The 13,586-nt window shown below is 65.0% G+C and overlaps 3 protein-coding genes across 5 annotated transcripts; 1 reads left to right on the forward strand and 2 right to left on the reverse strand.

Moving 5' to 3' along the window:
* Positions 1–1,362: 1,362 nt before the first annotated feature.
* Positions 1,363–2,638, forward strand: NHP2 (NHP2 ribonucleoprotein). The gene is made up of 4 exons (XM_041397813.1): positions 1,363–1,550; positions 1,644–1,713; positions 1,783–1,888; positions 2,385–2,638. The coding sequence occupies exons 1-4, from the start codon at positions 1,403–1,405 to the stop codon at positions 2,508–2,510; spliced, it is 450 nt and encodes a 149-aa protein (XP_041253747.1). The 5' UTR covers positions 1,363–1,402; the 3' UTR covers positions 2,511–2,638.
* A 176-nt stretch (positions 2,639–2,814) lies between these two features.
* N4BP3 (NEDD4 binding protein 3) lies at positions 2,815–8,552 on the reverse strand. Of its 3 annotated transcripts, none has more exons than XM_041397811.1 (5): positions 8,139–8,552; positions 5,626–6,069; positions 4,889–5,443; positions 4,465–4,722; positions 2,815–4,255 (listed from the first exon to the last, which is right to left on the reverse strand). In XM_041397811.1, the coding sequence occupies exons 2-5, from the start codon at positions 6,037–6,039 to the stop codon at positions 3,683–3,685; spliced, it is 1,800 nt and encodes a 599-aa protein (XP_041253745.1). In that variant the 5' UTR covers positions 6,040–6,069; positions 8,139–8,552; the 3' UTR covers positions 2,815–3,682. The 3 variants fall into 3 exon arrangements, with proteins under 3 accessions (XP_041253745.1, XP_041253744.1, XP_041253746.1); XM_041397810.1 differs by lacking the exon at positions 8,139–8,552 and adding an exon at positions 7,673–7,819; XM_041397812.1 differs by lacking the exon at positions 8,139–8,552 and adding an exon at positions 7,014–7,150.
* A 2,332-nt stretch (positions 8,553–10,884) lies between these two features.
* On the reverse strand, positions 10,885–13,543 carry B4GALT7 (beta-1,4-galactosyltransferase 7). Its single transcript, XM_041397844.1, has 5 exons — positions 12,822–13,543; positions 12,113–12,338; positions 11,808–11,891; positions 11,546–11,650; positions 10,885–11,383 (listed from the first exon to the last, which is right to left on the reverse strand). Exons 1-5 carry the CDS (start codon positions 13,541–13,543, stop codon positions 11,228–11,230), a joined length of 1,293 nt encoding a protein of 430 aa, XP_041253778.1. The 3' UTR covers positions 10,885–11,227.
* Positions 13,544–13,586: the final 43 nt, after the last annotated feature.

The raw sequence follows: 13,586 nt of genomic DNA on the forward strand, positions 1-13,586 counted from the left end.
AATGAGAACAAGCACACGCATGCAGATCCCAAAGGATGCCAGGCCCTGGGTTGCAGTTCCATTCTTCTCCTCTCTGTCTTTTGTAGACCCATGGATTTAAGCAGCATAAAGAGGAGGCTGTCAAAGGGACACATTCAGTCCGTGATGCAGTTCCAGTGTGACCTGATGCTCATGTTCCAGAACGCTGTGATGTACAACAGCTCCGACCACCACGTGTTCCACGTGGCTGTGGAGATGCAGCGAGAGGTCTTGGAGCAGCTGCAGGTCTTGGCTGAAGCTCTCCTGTTGTCCAGGGACAGGCTGGAGTGAGGCAGAAGGTAGCCAGCCCTGCCTGAGGCCTCTCTCAGTTGGAGCAGCGTTGTCTCCGTGGGTCAGGGCATCTCCTGGGCTCGGTGGATGTGCTGCTCCTCTGCTGAGGAGCAGCGTTGTCTCCGTGGGTCAGGGCATCTCCTGGGCTCGGTGGATGTGCTGCCGTGGCCTCGGGTAGATCTCATTATCCCCAGTGCTGGTTGATGGGTTGATTCGGAGCAGTTTTTGGGAGGCTACCACGTTGGATCCAGTGCTGGCTGCTGGGTTGATGGGTTGATTCGGAGCAGTTTTTGGGAGGCTACCACGTTGGAAGCCTCCATTCTTTTTGGGAAAAGCAGCGATGTAGCCCTGCAGGGAGAAAAGTTCCCTAGGATGAAAAGCAAGGGAGAGAATGCCGTGTGTGGCCAGGTGGCTGCACACCGGGCACGGCAGCGTTCCCGCGTTGGGGTTCTTGTGCTCTTGTCTTGGGTCGGGTGGGTCCAACGTTACCGGCACTGACCACACCCAATAAAGGCCCGTGTTGAAGCTTGCCCCGGCCTGCCTGGGACTGGGACCGCGACTGGAACTGGGGCTGGGTCCGCAACTGGGACTGGGTCCGCAACTGGGACTGGGACCGCAACTGGGACTGGGACTGGGTCCGGGACTGGGACTGGGACTGGGAGGGGTCCAGAACTGAGACTGGGACTGGGATCGCGACTGGAACTGGGGCTGGGTCCGCAACTGGGACTGGGTCTGGAACTGGGACTGAGACTGGGAGGGATCCAGAACTGGGACTGGGACTGGAATCGCGACTAGAACTGGGGCTGGCTCTAGAACTGAGACTGGGGCTGGCTCCAGAACTGGGACCGGGATTGGAACTGGGACTGGCTCCAGAACTGGGACTGGCTCCAGAACTGGGACTGGCTCCAGAACTGGGACCGGGGCCGGGAAGCGCGGGATGGAGCGCGTGGCCGGGTGGGTACAAACACCGCTCGCCATTGGTGCTCCCGGCTGTCAGTCACTGCCAGAGCGGCTCCGATTGGCTGTCGGAGAGCCGCGGGCGTGTGTCGCGGCGGGACGCGTGCCCCGGAAGCGGAATCGGGCTGGCGCGGCCATGGCGCGGGAGAAGCCGGAGGCGGCGGCCGAGGCGGAGGCGACCCCGGAGCTCTCGTACCGGGAGCAGCTCGACTTCCTGAACCCCATCGCGCAGCCGCTCGCGTCCCGCAAGCTCACCCGAAAGCTGCTCAAGTGCATCAGGAAAGGTCTGGCGGCGCCGGCGGCGAGGGGCCGGGTGATGGCGCGGTCCCGCACGCTGCGCTTCTCACTCAGCCCCTCATGCCCTGCTTCTCTTGCAGCGACCAAGCACAAGCAGCTCCGCCGCGGCGTGAAGGAGGTGCAGAAGTTCATCAACAAGGGCGAGAAGGGGTAAGTGCTGGCCTGGCCCCGCGGCCCGCTGCCCCGCCGGCGCGGCCGCTGACACGGCTGTGCCCGCAGGATCGCCGTGCTGGCCGGGGACACGCTGCCCATCGATGTCTACTGCCACATCCCCATCATGTGCGAGGACAGGAGCCTCCCGTACGCGTACGTCCCTTCCAAAACGGTGAGTGCTGGGGCGGGGGAGGAAGCAGCCCTGGTGACAGGGAACCCGGTGAGGAGCCCGGGCTGTGACCGGAGCCTTCCCGGGAGGTGCTGATCCGGTGCCCGAGTGAAGAACTCGGTGTTTGACCCTGACCAAGGCACAGAAGAGACAGGGGGGAGGTGTAGGAGTGTCTCACTGTGGAATCAGAGAAGTGTTTGTCATGATGGAGTTCCTGCCGCAGCTCCGGGGCAGAGCCAGCCCATCTTTGCCAGGCTCCTGTGGGCTGGGAGCAGCTCTTTTGCACACAGGGAGCTGGGGGGCAGTCGGTGTCTTTGGAGCTTCAGCCCCGGTGCGGGCAGCTCTGCAGACCCACTCTGCGGAAGAATTCTGGCACGTGAGCCAGGTGCCAGTCCCTTCTGCCAGCCCAGCTTGCAGGAGACAAGCTGGGAAAAAGGTTCATGAGGTTCTCACTTCGGGAAGAGACCTGGCCCCCCATGGCCTCCCTGTGTTCCCTCAGGACCTGGGAGCTGCAGCCGGCTCCAAGCGCCCAACCTGTGTCATCCTGATCAAGCCCCACGAGGAGTACCAGGAGGCCTACGACGAGTGCCTGGAGGAGGTGTCGGCCCTGCCCCTGCCGCTGTGAAGAGCCGGGGCCGGGCTGTGCCCTGCCCGGGGAACTCCCTCACACGGCTGTGTCTGGGGATTCTGGGGACTGATGGGGGATGCTGAGCACTGTGGGGTGAATAAAGGTGTCTGCGGGTTTGTACAAAGTGGTCCTGGTGCCCGGGGTGAGGGCTGGGGGTGTCCGCGGCTGGGTTAAAGCACAGCGAGGCTGAGGCTGCCCCGGGAGCCCGGGCAGGCCCCGGCCGGCCCCACACAGCCCCCTGACCCCCACCCTCATGGCGGGGAGCCCCCCGACCCCGAGGGAAGCAGAGCAGAAGCCCAGAGAGAGAAATGCAGGTTTATTGCAGGAATGGGGTGCAGAGCCGGGCCTGGCCTTCACGCGGTTCTGCTGTGACACACAGAGCAGGGCTCTCCTTCCAGCACCTCTGGGCTCCCCGGCTCCCCCTCACCTCCCCTGGGAGGGGGGACCCCAGCCTCTTCCCCAGCACAGGCACATGCCCCAGTCCTCTCTCCCACCCCAGTTTCTCCCAGTGTGGCAGAGCACCAGTTCCCATCCCTCCTTGCACAAGGCATTCCCCCATCTCAGCCCGAAGAAAGCTGCACCAACCACCTCCACTGCAGAGCAGCTCCACACTGGGGCCACGAGAAGCACCTCTGCTGGGGCAGCTGCCCCCTGCCAGCAGCACCAGAACTCCTCAGGGTTTCCTCCTCTGCCTGCCCACTGGCACCGCCAGCCCCAGGGCCCTGCTGACAAGGCAGCCACTGCAAACAGCAGCTGCACCCCACAGCAAGGCAGTGGGGTGGGGGACAGGGCTTAAGCTTCTCCTCACAAGACATTAAGTTACTGTGTTGTAGGAACAGGGGGCAGCAGAGCAGGAGGGACAGGGAATGTCTCACAGGGTGCTTGGTTTCTGCCCTCATGGCAGAAGGAATCACAGGGCAAACACTCCTGGAGACAGAGCACGGGGCACATGCAAGACCCCCACCCTGGCACAGATGACCCCCCCGCCCTCCAGAGACCCCCACCAGAAGGGCCTGAAGTGCTGCAAGAAGGAGAAGCTCCCCTGTGGCAATCGGTCCTTCAGCCCAGGGCAGCGCCGAGCGGGGCCAGTCCTTGTGCACACCCTGAGATCGTCCCTTTGCAGCGGCAAGAGACCTTCCCCCTTCTCAGTCCCACTGGCATCCCACCCCTCAGATCTTGGAGGACTCCACGCGCTCGATCCAGGGCGAATCGATCCTGACATCCCTGGGCTCCGCCCGCAGCTGCCGCAGCTCCCGCTCCAGCGCCTGGCTCCGGTGGTACATCTCCATGTAGCTGGCCTGGAGCTCCCGCTGGTACCGCAGCACCTTCTCCTTCTCCTCCTGCCACGTTTTCCTCTCCAGCTCAAAGTTCACAGCCTGCAGCTGGCCCTGACGCCGCTCCCGCAGCAGCTCTGCCCACAGCCACTCCACCTGCCGCTCCAGGGGCTCCGCCGAGTCGCTCTGGAGGCCCCGGCACTTGGAGTCATCAGTTTCGCAGCCAGGGAAGTCCTGGCACGACGGCATGGGGTCATCGCCCAGGGGCAGCGAGGTGCTGGGCTCCGGGGGGCTCTGGAAGGAGTCTGCCAGCTGTGCCAGCTGGGTGTCCCTGGCCTGGACCTCTGCCTTGGCCTCCCGCAGCTGCGTCTTCAGGCTGAAGATCTCCCCCAGCTTCTGAGCCATCTCCTCCTGGGTGTCCCGGAGCTGCTGCTTCAGCAGGGAGATCTCTGCTGCTTTCTGGCACACCTGCAGGACACGGGCAAGCAGTCAGGAAGGGCTAGGGGAGCAGGACCCCAGAGGTGGCAGCACCCCAAGCTGTCCTCCTGGGAGACCATAAGCACCACACGTGGCTCATCCCTCCTGTCCTGTGACCCCCAAGTGACACCAGAGCAGGGAACTGCTGCTGGCCCCACAGCCAGGAGGGTGGCAATAGGGAAGGAAGGAAGGGGACCCACCTCCCACTTGGTCTCCTCCAGTTTGGGGCTGCCATGCTCGCCCTGGGGCTGCCGGAGCTTGCTCTCCTCGCACTGGCACTGCTGCAGGCTCAGCTCCTCCTGCAGCCGCTTCTTCTCCTGCTGCGCCTTGTAGAGCTGCAGCTGCAGCGCCCGCTGCCCGCGCTGCGCCTGCTGCATCACCTGCTGCAGCCGGGCCATGTACATCTGCTTCAGGTCCTCCAGCTCGTCCAGCCACAGCCGCTGCTTGTCCTCAAACGCCTGCCAGCACAGGAGGACACTGGTGAGAGGCTGTAGCCCCAGGAGGGACCCCAAGAGGTCCTGTGATATTTGATCCTCCTGCTGTTGGGCATTCCAAGCCCATCACCCACCACGGCAGCTCCTTCAGTGCTCCTCGCACCCCCACATCCCCAGCCCCACAGCTCACCTGTGTGAAGGGATCTTCAGTCTCACTGAGGCTCCTCTTGAGCTGCCGCAGCTCCCCTCCCGTCTCCTGCAGCCGGTCCTCCAGCTGCTTCACCGCGTCCTCCAGCGAGTAGGAGAACTCGTAGGGTGGCGGGGGCTCGCCGGGGCTCTGCAGCCTGCTCAGGGTGGCCATGCTTTTGCAGGACAGGGGCATCTTCTCAGGGGCCAGGGTCTCCCTGGGGCTCCGGGAAACCCTGTCCAAGGAGCCCCCAATGTGGTTGATGTGACCCATGGAGGCGCTGAACTGGCTCTGGGCAGGCTTGAGGCGGGAGCCGTAGGATGGGAAGCTTTGGATGGAGTTGTGGCTGGAGTCGGAGGCCTCGTCCAGGCTGATGGCGTGGAGCAGGTGGGTGCGGAGCGGGCCGTGCTGCGGAGCCGCCGTGCTGCTCTGCGACAGCAGCGTGTGCAGGCTCCCATTGCTCTTGGACAACTTCTGCCCCTTGGATGAGGACAGGCCCTGCATGGATACCAGCCCCTTCCCAGCCACTGCCTTGAAGGCTGAGGGCCTGATACGACACTGAAAAACAAGAGCAAGGTCAAGCATGAGCCTCTACAGCCAGAGAGACCCCCCCACACTCCCCGCTCCATATCCCTGAACACCCTCAAATCCCCACATCCCACCCGGATGGGTGCAGATCATCCTGCTCCATCCCCATCCTCTCGCAGACCAGGCCGTATCTCAGGACCCCACAGCCTCACCTTGTCAAAGCGGCCCCGCTCCGGCAGGGAGCTCTTGGAGAAGTCGGCCCCGCGGTGATGCTCGCGGGAGCAGCGCTCGGGGGACCGGTTCTCGCGGTCGCTCTCGTAGTCCCGCTTGTAGCAGGCGCCCGATGTCTGGTGCTTCCGCTCCGCCCGCGTCTCCTTCTTGGCCCCGTGCAGGTACCCAAAGAGCTCCCGCTGGTTCGGCCCCTTCCGCAGCAAGCCGTCGGGCTGCCGGAGCCCCCGCGAGCCGCCCAGCGGGGCCCGCAGCTCCAGAGGGGACAGATCCTGCTTCTCCACCAGGCTGCCCACGCTGCCCATGCTGCCAGCGACGCCGACGGGCTCCGAGGACAGGTAGGTGCCGAGGACACGGGTGTCGGGCTCACAGGTCACAGGACCCTGTGCTGCTGCCATGGAGAACTAGAGAAAAGCCCAGAACCAGCACTGCCGGGGAAGAGACAGAGTCAGCGATGCCCGGCAGCCGGGACACACCCCCGGCACCCCTTTTCCAGCCAGCCCCAAGGGCCCACACGGGCTCCTGGCACTGGGATGGATCTGCCATCTCCCGTGCAGCTTCCCGGGGGACAGGGCACAGCAGGCACGGGCGGGGGCTCCCCGCCGCTGCCCCCACCATGGTGCAGCGCCTCCTCCCACACCCAGCCCCACCTCCCGCCCGCGGCCGGGGCCGCCACCAGAACAGGCACCTGCCGCCCAGCCAGGCGGGCGAGTTCGGGAGCCGGCAGCACCTGCCCAGGCCTGGCGCCAGCCCCGGCCCGGCGGCACCCAACCTCCCCGCCGGGACCTCCGGCTCCGGACACCCTCTGGAGGCCTCCCCAAAATGCCCCTGGGGATGCCCACCAGTTTGGCCTCCCCGGGGCGCGCACGGGACGGGCACCTCTGCCGCACCGCGGGGACACTCCCCGCACAGCACGGGCGGCACCGGCTCCTGCAGCTCGCAGGGCGAGCTCCACACGGCCCCTTCCACCCATGGGCATTCCCTCCCCAGCGCCGGGCAGGGAGCAGGCGGCCACAGCGCAGCTGCTGCGTGCGTGCCGGGGACCCCGCGGCCGGACATGGCGTGAGGGCGGCGGGAAGGGGCAGGATGCGGACGGGACAATGCGGCTTCCTGCGCAGGTGGCCGGGGGAGGAAGGATGAGAGGATGCCTTCGGCCTCGGCTCTGGCTCCCCAGCGCTAGGGAGGGGACGATGGCCTCACATCAGCGCAGGGGACACAGGGAGTGTGGCAGGGGCGAGGCAGAGCCCCCAGCACCGCTCCCAGCCTCGCCGAGGGCGCCGGGGCCGGGTTACACCCAGGAAGCTGCCCTGGTTCTCAGCACCACGCGCCGGGTAAACAAACACCCCGCTTTTAATTGCTGCCACGCACAAACCTGTCTGACAGCTCCCGGCCTGCGCTGTCACCTCCCTCTGCGAGCCCAACACCTGCTCCGGCCACCGGCACCCCGCGAAGGGCACCAGGGATGGACCCTCTGGAAGGATCGGGGCTGCCTGCGATGCCACGGGCGTGCACGGGGATAGGGGACGGGATGTTCCCAAGGTGGGGGGGCGCGGATGGTGCCCCATCCAGCCCCCGGCATTGGGGAGCAGCTCGGCCGAGCCCCGCAGCGGCTCCTCCCGGCACAGGCGGCCGAGGAAGTAGGTCAGGTTGTGGGAGGTTTGGGAAACGCCGGGGGAGCCCGAAGGTGTCCTGCCTGCGGCAGGGAGGGGATCACCCTCCAGGCGGCAAAACACCGGTCCGGCCAGCCTGGCTCCTTCGCGATCTGCTCCCAATCCCAGCCGTGCCCAGGCAGGATACGGCCACAAACCTTTTCCTTTCCCATTCCCATTCCACCCGGGAGCGAACGGCGGGGTTGCAGGGAGGCGGGCGCGGGTCCCGCGCAGCCCCCGCCGCGCCTCCCCGCAGCCCCGCCGGAATTTCCGGCACGGAGAGGGCGGAGGGGGCAGTCGGTGCCCGGGCCGAGCCCGGGACAAAGCCCCGCTGGCCGCAGCGCAGCGGGGGAGGGGGATGGGGCCCCGGCCCCGCACTCACCATGCCGGCGGCGCTGCGGTCCCGCACGGCTCCGCTCCGCGCTCCTTCCCTCGCCGCGTTTGAACGCGCCCCTCGGCCGCGGCCGCGCGGGGCGGCGGGCGGAGCCGGCACCGGCAAATCGCGGCGCGGGGGCGGCGGGACGGGAGGGGCGGGAAGCAGCAGCAGCAGCAGCAGCAGGAGGAGGAGGAGGTGGAGGAGGAGGAGGAAGGAGGAAGGAGGAGGAAGGAGGGGGACGGCCCGGCCGTGCCCACCAGCGGGGCGGGGCAGGGCGCGCTGGCTGCGGGCGGTGCCGGCGCTGGTGCGGAACCCCAGTCCCCAAATGGCGGGGGGAGCCCGCAAATCCCCCCAGCTACAGCTCCGGACCGGCAGTACCGGCGCCGCTCGGCTCCCGGTAACCGCCTGACAGGCTGGCTGGTATTCCCGGGTATCGCCCACCAAGGGTGGAGAGAAATATTTTGCTTCGTACCTGCGGCGTGGAGAGGGGTCTCGACTCCATGGGACACTCTCTGTGCTTTCCTCCAGCAGGGCAACCCCTTGTACCCCCTCACAGCACCCGCGGGTGGGCAGGAGCGTCACAAAGCCCGGGGACACGGCGTACCCCCGTGGGACACTCGCCTGGCCTGGCGCCAGTGAGACGGAACACGCTTCATCCCTCTGAATCACATCCTGGCCTGGAGCCGGTTTTGGCAGCCGCAGGGAGCGATGATCCCGGCACGGGGTGGACCTGGTCACCGGTGTCCGAGCCTCCTGCGGGAGCAGGACACTGCAGCAGCCCTGCTCCGTCCCACGGCGCGGTGCCCGGCTCTGTCCCGGGCTGGGACCGCACCGTCCCCAGCCCGGCGTGTCGCTGTGCCGCACCCGCTCGCTGCCAGCTCCCTCCGCCGCACAGCCGCGTCCTCAAGCTGTGCTGCCAGTGCTCTCCCACACACACACACTGTCCCCGGTCCCTGCTCGCCGGGCTCACATGCTGGCAGTGTCCTCGGTGCGCTGCCAAGGCACGCTGCGCTCCCTCGGGGCTCAGCCCCCGTTCCCCTGCGCCCAGCGGCACCAGCACGCTTGGCCTCTGAACAAGGCAGCCCTTCCCAACGGTGCCGTGTCCCATCCTGCTGGCCTCGGGAATGTGTCTGCCATGGCCTGGCCCTCTGCCTGGAGCTCAGTCGTGAAAAGCCCCCCCGCATCCCGCGGGGCTCGGCTCAGGTGGGCTGCGGGGATGGCGGGGGGCTGCACGGGGTGCCGGTCACAGCCGCACCGCTCCTTCCCGTCTGCCCCGATTCCTGCTCCTCCTCGGGCTGCCCCGAGCACGTCTGCCTGGATAGCAACTTCCACAGGGCCCTTGGCCCTGCCTGGGTCACTCCAGCAGCCAGGGATGTCACCGTCTCCAGGCAGAGATCCTTCAGCTTCCTCTGACTTTTTCCCCATCCGCTCTCTCTGCTCACCTCACCCCCCAGTGCTCCTCTCTAAGATACCACAGCAATTTCACGAGTCCACCAGCGAAAAGCTCTGGAACAATCCACTTAATAACAACCTGGCAATAAAAGCCATGGATTGCTGCACCTGCTTCAGCAGTAACCGGGACCCCAGAAGGGGGGTCACAGAGGGGCAGGGCTGGACCTCCAGGGGCCCTCTCTGCCCCTGAGCATCCTGATGTTCTCCTCAGGCTTGCTGAGAACATGAGAACACCGGGAGGCTTTTGGCTGGGCTCTGCAGGGCTCCTGGGACAGCAGGCAGGGTGTGATCCATCTGTGGAAAGGCAACGGGAAAAACTTCATCCCCTCCCGCTGGGCCATTGCCGATACCGAAGCGTGAGGGGGAGCAGAGCCGAGCGACCTCCGAGTCACATTCAGGGCTATAAAAGGAAGCCGGGTCTCCAGCAGGGTGCCTCTTCCACAAAAGCAACCGGGGGATGAGGGGGCTGCGAGCAGAGCTGAGAAATAGCTGCCAGGCAGCGGGAGAGGAGCCTGGAGCGCTGAGCGAAGTGCGAGGTGCACATATGCTCTCTGTTTCTGCACAGCTACGTCTTTATGAAACCTGCCCCAAATTGTGTCATCTATTTTGAACGGCTCAGAGAAATGCTTTGATCTGCCTCCACCAGCCCTGGCTGCGGTTCAGGCACCGGGAAGGGGCTGCCATGCAGATGGCTGATCCCAAACCCGTGCCATGGAGAGGCAGGAGTGGGGCTGCTGGGCCAGTATTTCCCTCTGGCTGCCCACAGCAAGGGCATGACTGGTCCTGGGAACACCTGTGGAGAAGTGCACCAGCTGTCCAAGCTCGCCAGCAGTTTCATGCCAGATACCAGCAGTGCTTTGGAGGCACCAGGCTGGAGAGGGCATCGGGAGCTCTTGGACAGCACAGCCCCACATCCCCCAAGGCTGAGCCTGCTGCTTCCATGATGCAAAGCAGATCCTCACCACCCTGCACCAGCACCCCAACCCCTGCCTCAGAGGGGGGATCACCCTAAGGACTCCAGACTCCTCTCCCAGCCCCAGAGCAGCACAGAAAGAAGGCACCAGATCCCTCCAGACACCCCATCCCACAGCCCCTACAGGGTTCATGAGCCCTGCACTTGGCTCTGATGCTTTTTTCCCTCCCTCCCTCCTCTCTGGAGCTACTTGTCTTCCCAGGATGGCAACAGCTTCTCTTTGGAGATGCAAAGCAACCACTCCAGGAAGTGCCAGGCAGGCAACGAGGACAGAAGGGGCCAGGAAACGCAGAGGGCCTGGTGCCAGTGCTAGTGCTGGGGCTGAACAGAGAGGTACTGGCTGTTCAGCTGGGTCTACCCAGCCTCAGGAGGCAGCAGCACCCACAACGTGTGCCAAGACCCCAGGGCAGACATCCGATTTTCCAACCCCCCCAGAAAGGCTGAGGCAGCACACGCCACGGAAGGCAGGCAAGGAAAGGAAAGGAAAGCACAGCCAGAGCTCTCCTCCTCACCCCAGAGAGGTCCTGGCCTTCAAGTGCTGACATCCAGCACTGCTGTGGATGCTGGGGCTCGGGCATGGCTCAACCACAACCACTTCCTGCAGTGAAATGCCAAGAGCCCAGCCCTGGGGGTACCTGGCAGCTGGAAGAGGCACCATCTCCCTCAGAGCCCATTTCAGACTGGCTTGGCTCTGAGGCAGAGCAGCTCAGAGCTCACCTGTCACACAGAGAGGAGCTGGGGCCAAGCCAGAACAGGTGTGCTGAAGGAAGGTGAAGGGAACAGGAAAATGGAGTAGTGCCAGCACAGCCCAGGGCATTCACAACTCACAGGCGCCCTGACAGTTCTTTATTGTCCTCTGAGCTGCGTGGCAGCCCAGCCATGTCCAGCACAGGAAAGCCACCTCCTGCACCTGCCCTGGGAGGCAGCACCAGCACCTGCAGCGACAGCAGCGAGTCCCACTCTCAGCCTCTTCTGCTGCTCCCAGCAAAGTCCAGTTCTCAGCCTCTTCTGCTCCTCTGTGTCTCGCCAGCACTGCCATGCTCATCCGCCGCAAATCCTGCCTGCTCCAGGCAGCTGCACGGCAGCCAGGGAGCCTTGGCACCAGCACAGAGCACACGACTGGCACGGGGACGGGCTCAGCCAAACGTGCACCAGGGGGTCTCGTTTGTGTCACAGTCCAGCAAGATGTTAAGGACGGTGCAAGGGGCTCCTGCCACGCTCAGATCTGTCCGTGACTCGATTCTGTACCTCACGTTGTTCAGGCCTCCCTCCCGATCCACCTTGAACTGCTCCTGAGGAACAGAGAGACTGCTCGGCCCAGGCTGGAGGGGAGAAGCACCCTGAGCCTGGGGAGGGAGCCAGAGCTGGCACAGGAGGACACGAGCAAGGAGGGCTCAGAGCACGTGGTGACCACAGCCCCAGTGTCCCGTGGTTCCCCTGACCACAGGTCTCACCTGCTTCTGCGCAGCGATGCGCTTCTGGTCTCTCTTCCTCCAGGCTGGGTCATGCAGGTGCTGGAAAGTCTCGTATCCAGTTGTGATTCCAGAGGGACGACGAACCTGGGAGAAGAGCAGAGCTACTGGAAAACTCCTGCACCTGCTGCTGGAGCACAGGGCTGTTTTCCCCAGACCCCACACTGGGTGGTCACAGTGAGAGACAGGTGAAGAGACGTTAAAAAAGGCAATTTCAAGCCAGGAGGGTGCAGAGATCCCTTACCTGGAGACCAGCTCCTTTGATACGTCGATAAAACTCATCGTCCTCCCGTCCCCAGCCCCAGAAGCGGTTAGACATGCCATTGCACTGGAACGAGAGCAGCACCATAGCAGCCAAGGTCGAGCACAACTCCACAGCCTCAGAGGAGCAGACACCAGCCCAGCCTCCCTTGTCCTGCCCCCCAGCAGCTCAGACCACAGGCTCTGTCCCCAGACCATTCTGACTCCTGTCCCCACTTCCCAAGTTCACCACGATAATGTCACAGCTCCTGCTCCAAACTGTCCAGGACATCCCACCCAGGAGCTCACCAACTCATAGTGCTGCTTGGTGAGCAGCAGGATGCCACCCACGTAGGTCTTGTAGTGGTAGAGCGGGTGCAGCTCGGGGGATGCCACGTGGAAAGGCCCTGCCTCTGGGAAGCTGTAGTCCAGGTGCTCGTTGAGGGGCAGGAGATCCACGTCGTGCATGGCGATGTAGTCGGTGTCGTTGCCGCTCTCCAGGAAGCCCACGTTGATCAGGGATGCCCTGTTAAACCTGCCACAGGACTGGGGGCTCTCAGTGCCACGCACAGCAGCCGCTGTCCCCACAACCCCCTGCCACAATCGTCAATGCTCAGTGTCTGACTGGTCCCCAAACAGGGACACATGCACACACAGCACTGCATCCTGCAGCTGCACCCCTGCACAGTGCGCTGGGGGCCACGGCATTTCCAAACACCCCACGCCTGGCTTTGACTTCCAGAGTCCTCATGTTTGCTGCTGTGGACCTGTGACACTGGGGAGAAAGCTGAAATACCCGAGGATAAAGGATTCTGTGCTAAGATTCTATTCTTGCTAAGGAAGAAAGAAGCAAACCACCACTTTGTCCATCTCTAAGCTCTAGAACGAGCAGCTCTGGGGAGAGAGCATCACACGCTGCCCCTGACATCCCGCTGCCCTGACCCTCTGCTTCTCTGCAACACCCTCCCAGCACTCACAGAGCTTCGGGCGGGACGCCCTGGGCACAGGGAGACGCTACCTGAAATGATCCACTTGGTTGAGGATGAAGATGCGGTGGCGGATCCTCTTCTTGCTGAGGAAGCGGTGCATGTAGGGCACGAAGGCCAGCAGCTCCTCGAAGCGCTCTCGGAAGGGCACCAGCAGCGCCAGCCGGTGCGGCCCCCACGACGGCTCCTCCTCGGGGGGCTGCAGCGGCGCGGGGGGCGGGCAGGGCTGCCGGGGAACCCCCCGGTGCTGCCCGCCCGGCGCCGGCCCCTCGCCCGAGCAGCTGAGCTGGAGCCAGAGCAGCGAAGCGAAGCCCAGCAGCAGCGCCAGCAGGAACAGCGGGAAGGCGGAGAGCCGGCCGGGGAAGAGCCGCAGGAGCGGCGGGGACCTGCGGGATGGAGCGGGGTCAGCGCACGGTGCGACCCCCGCACGGCGACAGCATCCCCCAAATCCCCCCGGTGCGACCCCCGCCACCCGGTAGCATCCTGAACCCCAAATCCTTCCATATCCCCCCGGGACACGCTGGCTGCGCCCGCCGCTCCCCCCGCTCCCCCGGAAACACGGCCCCGCTCTCTTCCGCCCAAGGCGGGGCGGGGGCGGGACCGGCGGCCGGGGAGATCCCGTCCCACCGCCACCCCCCCGGGGCTCCTCCGGAAACCGCGGGGACACCTCAGCACATCCCCGGTCACACACAGATCCGCGCCCGCGGAGCCTTGGGATCCTCCCAGGATTGCCTCCTGCAAGCTGAGTCCACATTCCCAGTTCCTCCAGCACTGCCCATCCTCCCCCCTTTCTCTTC

Source organism: Onychostruthus taczanowskii, unplaced genomic scaffold (assembly GCF_017590055.1).
Source record: "Onychostruthus taczanowskii isolate IOZ18803 unplaced genomic scaffold, ASM1759005v1 scaffold14, whole genome shotgun sequence".
NCBI classification, from domain to species: Eukaryota; Metazoa; Chordata; class Aves; order Passeriformes; family Passeridae; genus Onychostruthus; species Onychostruthus taczanowskii.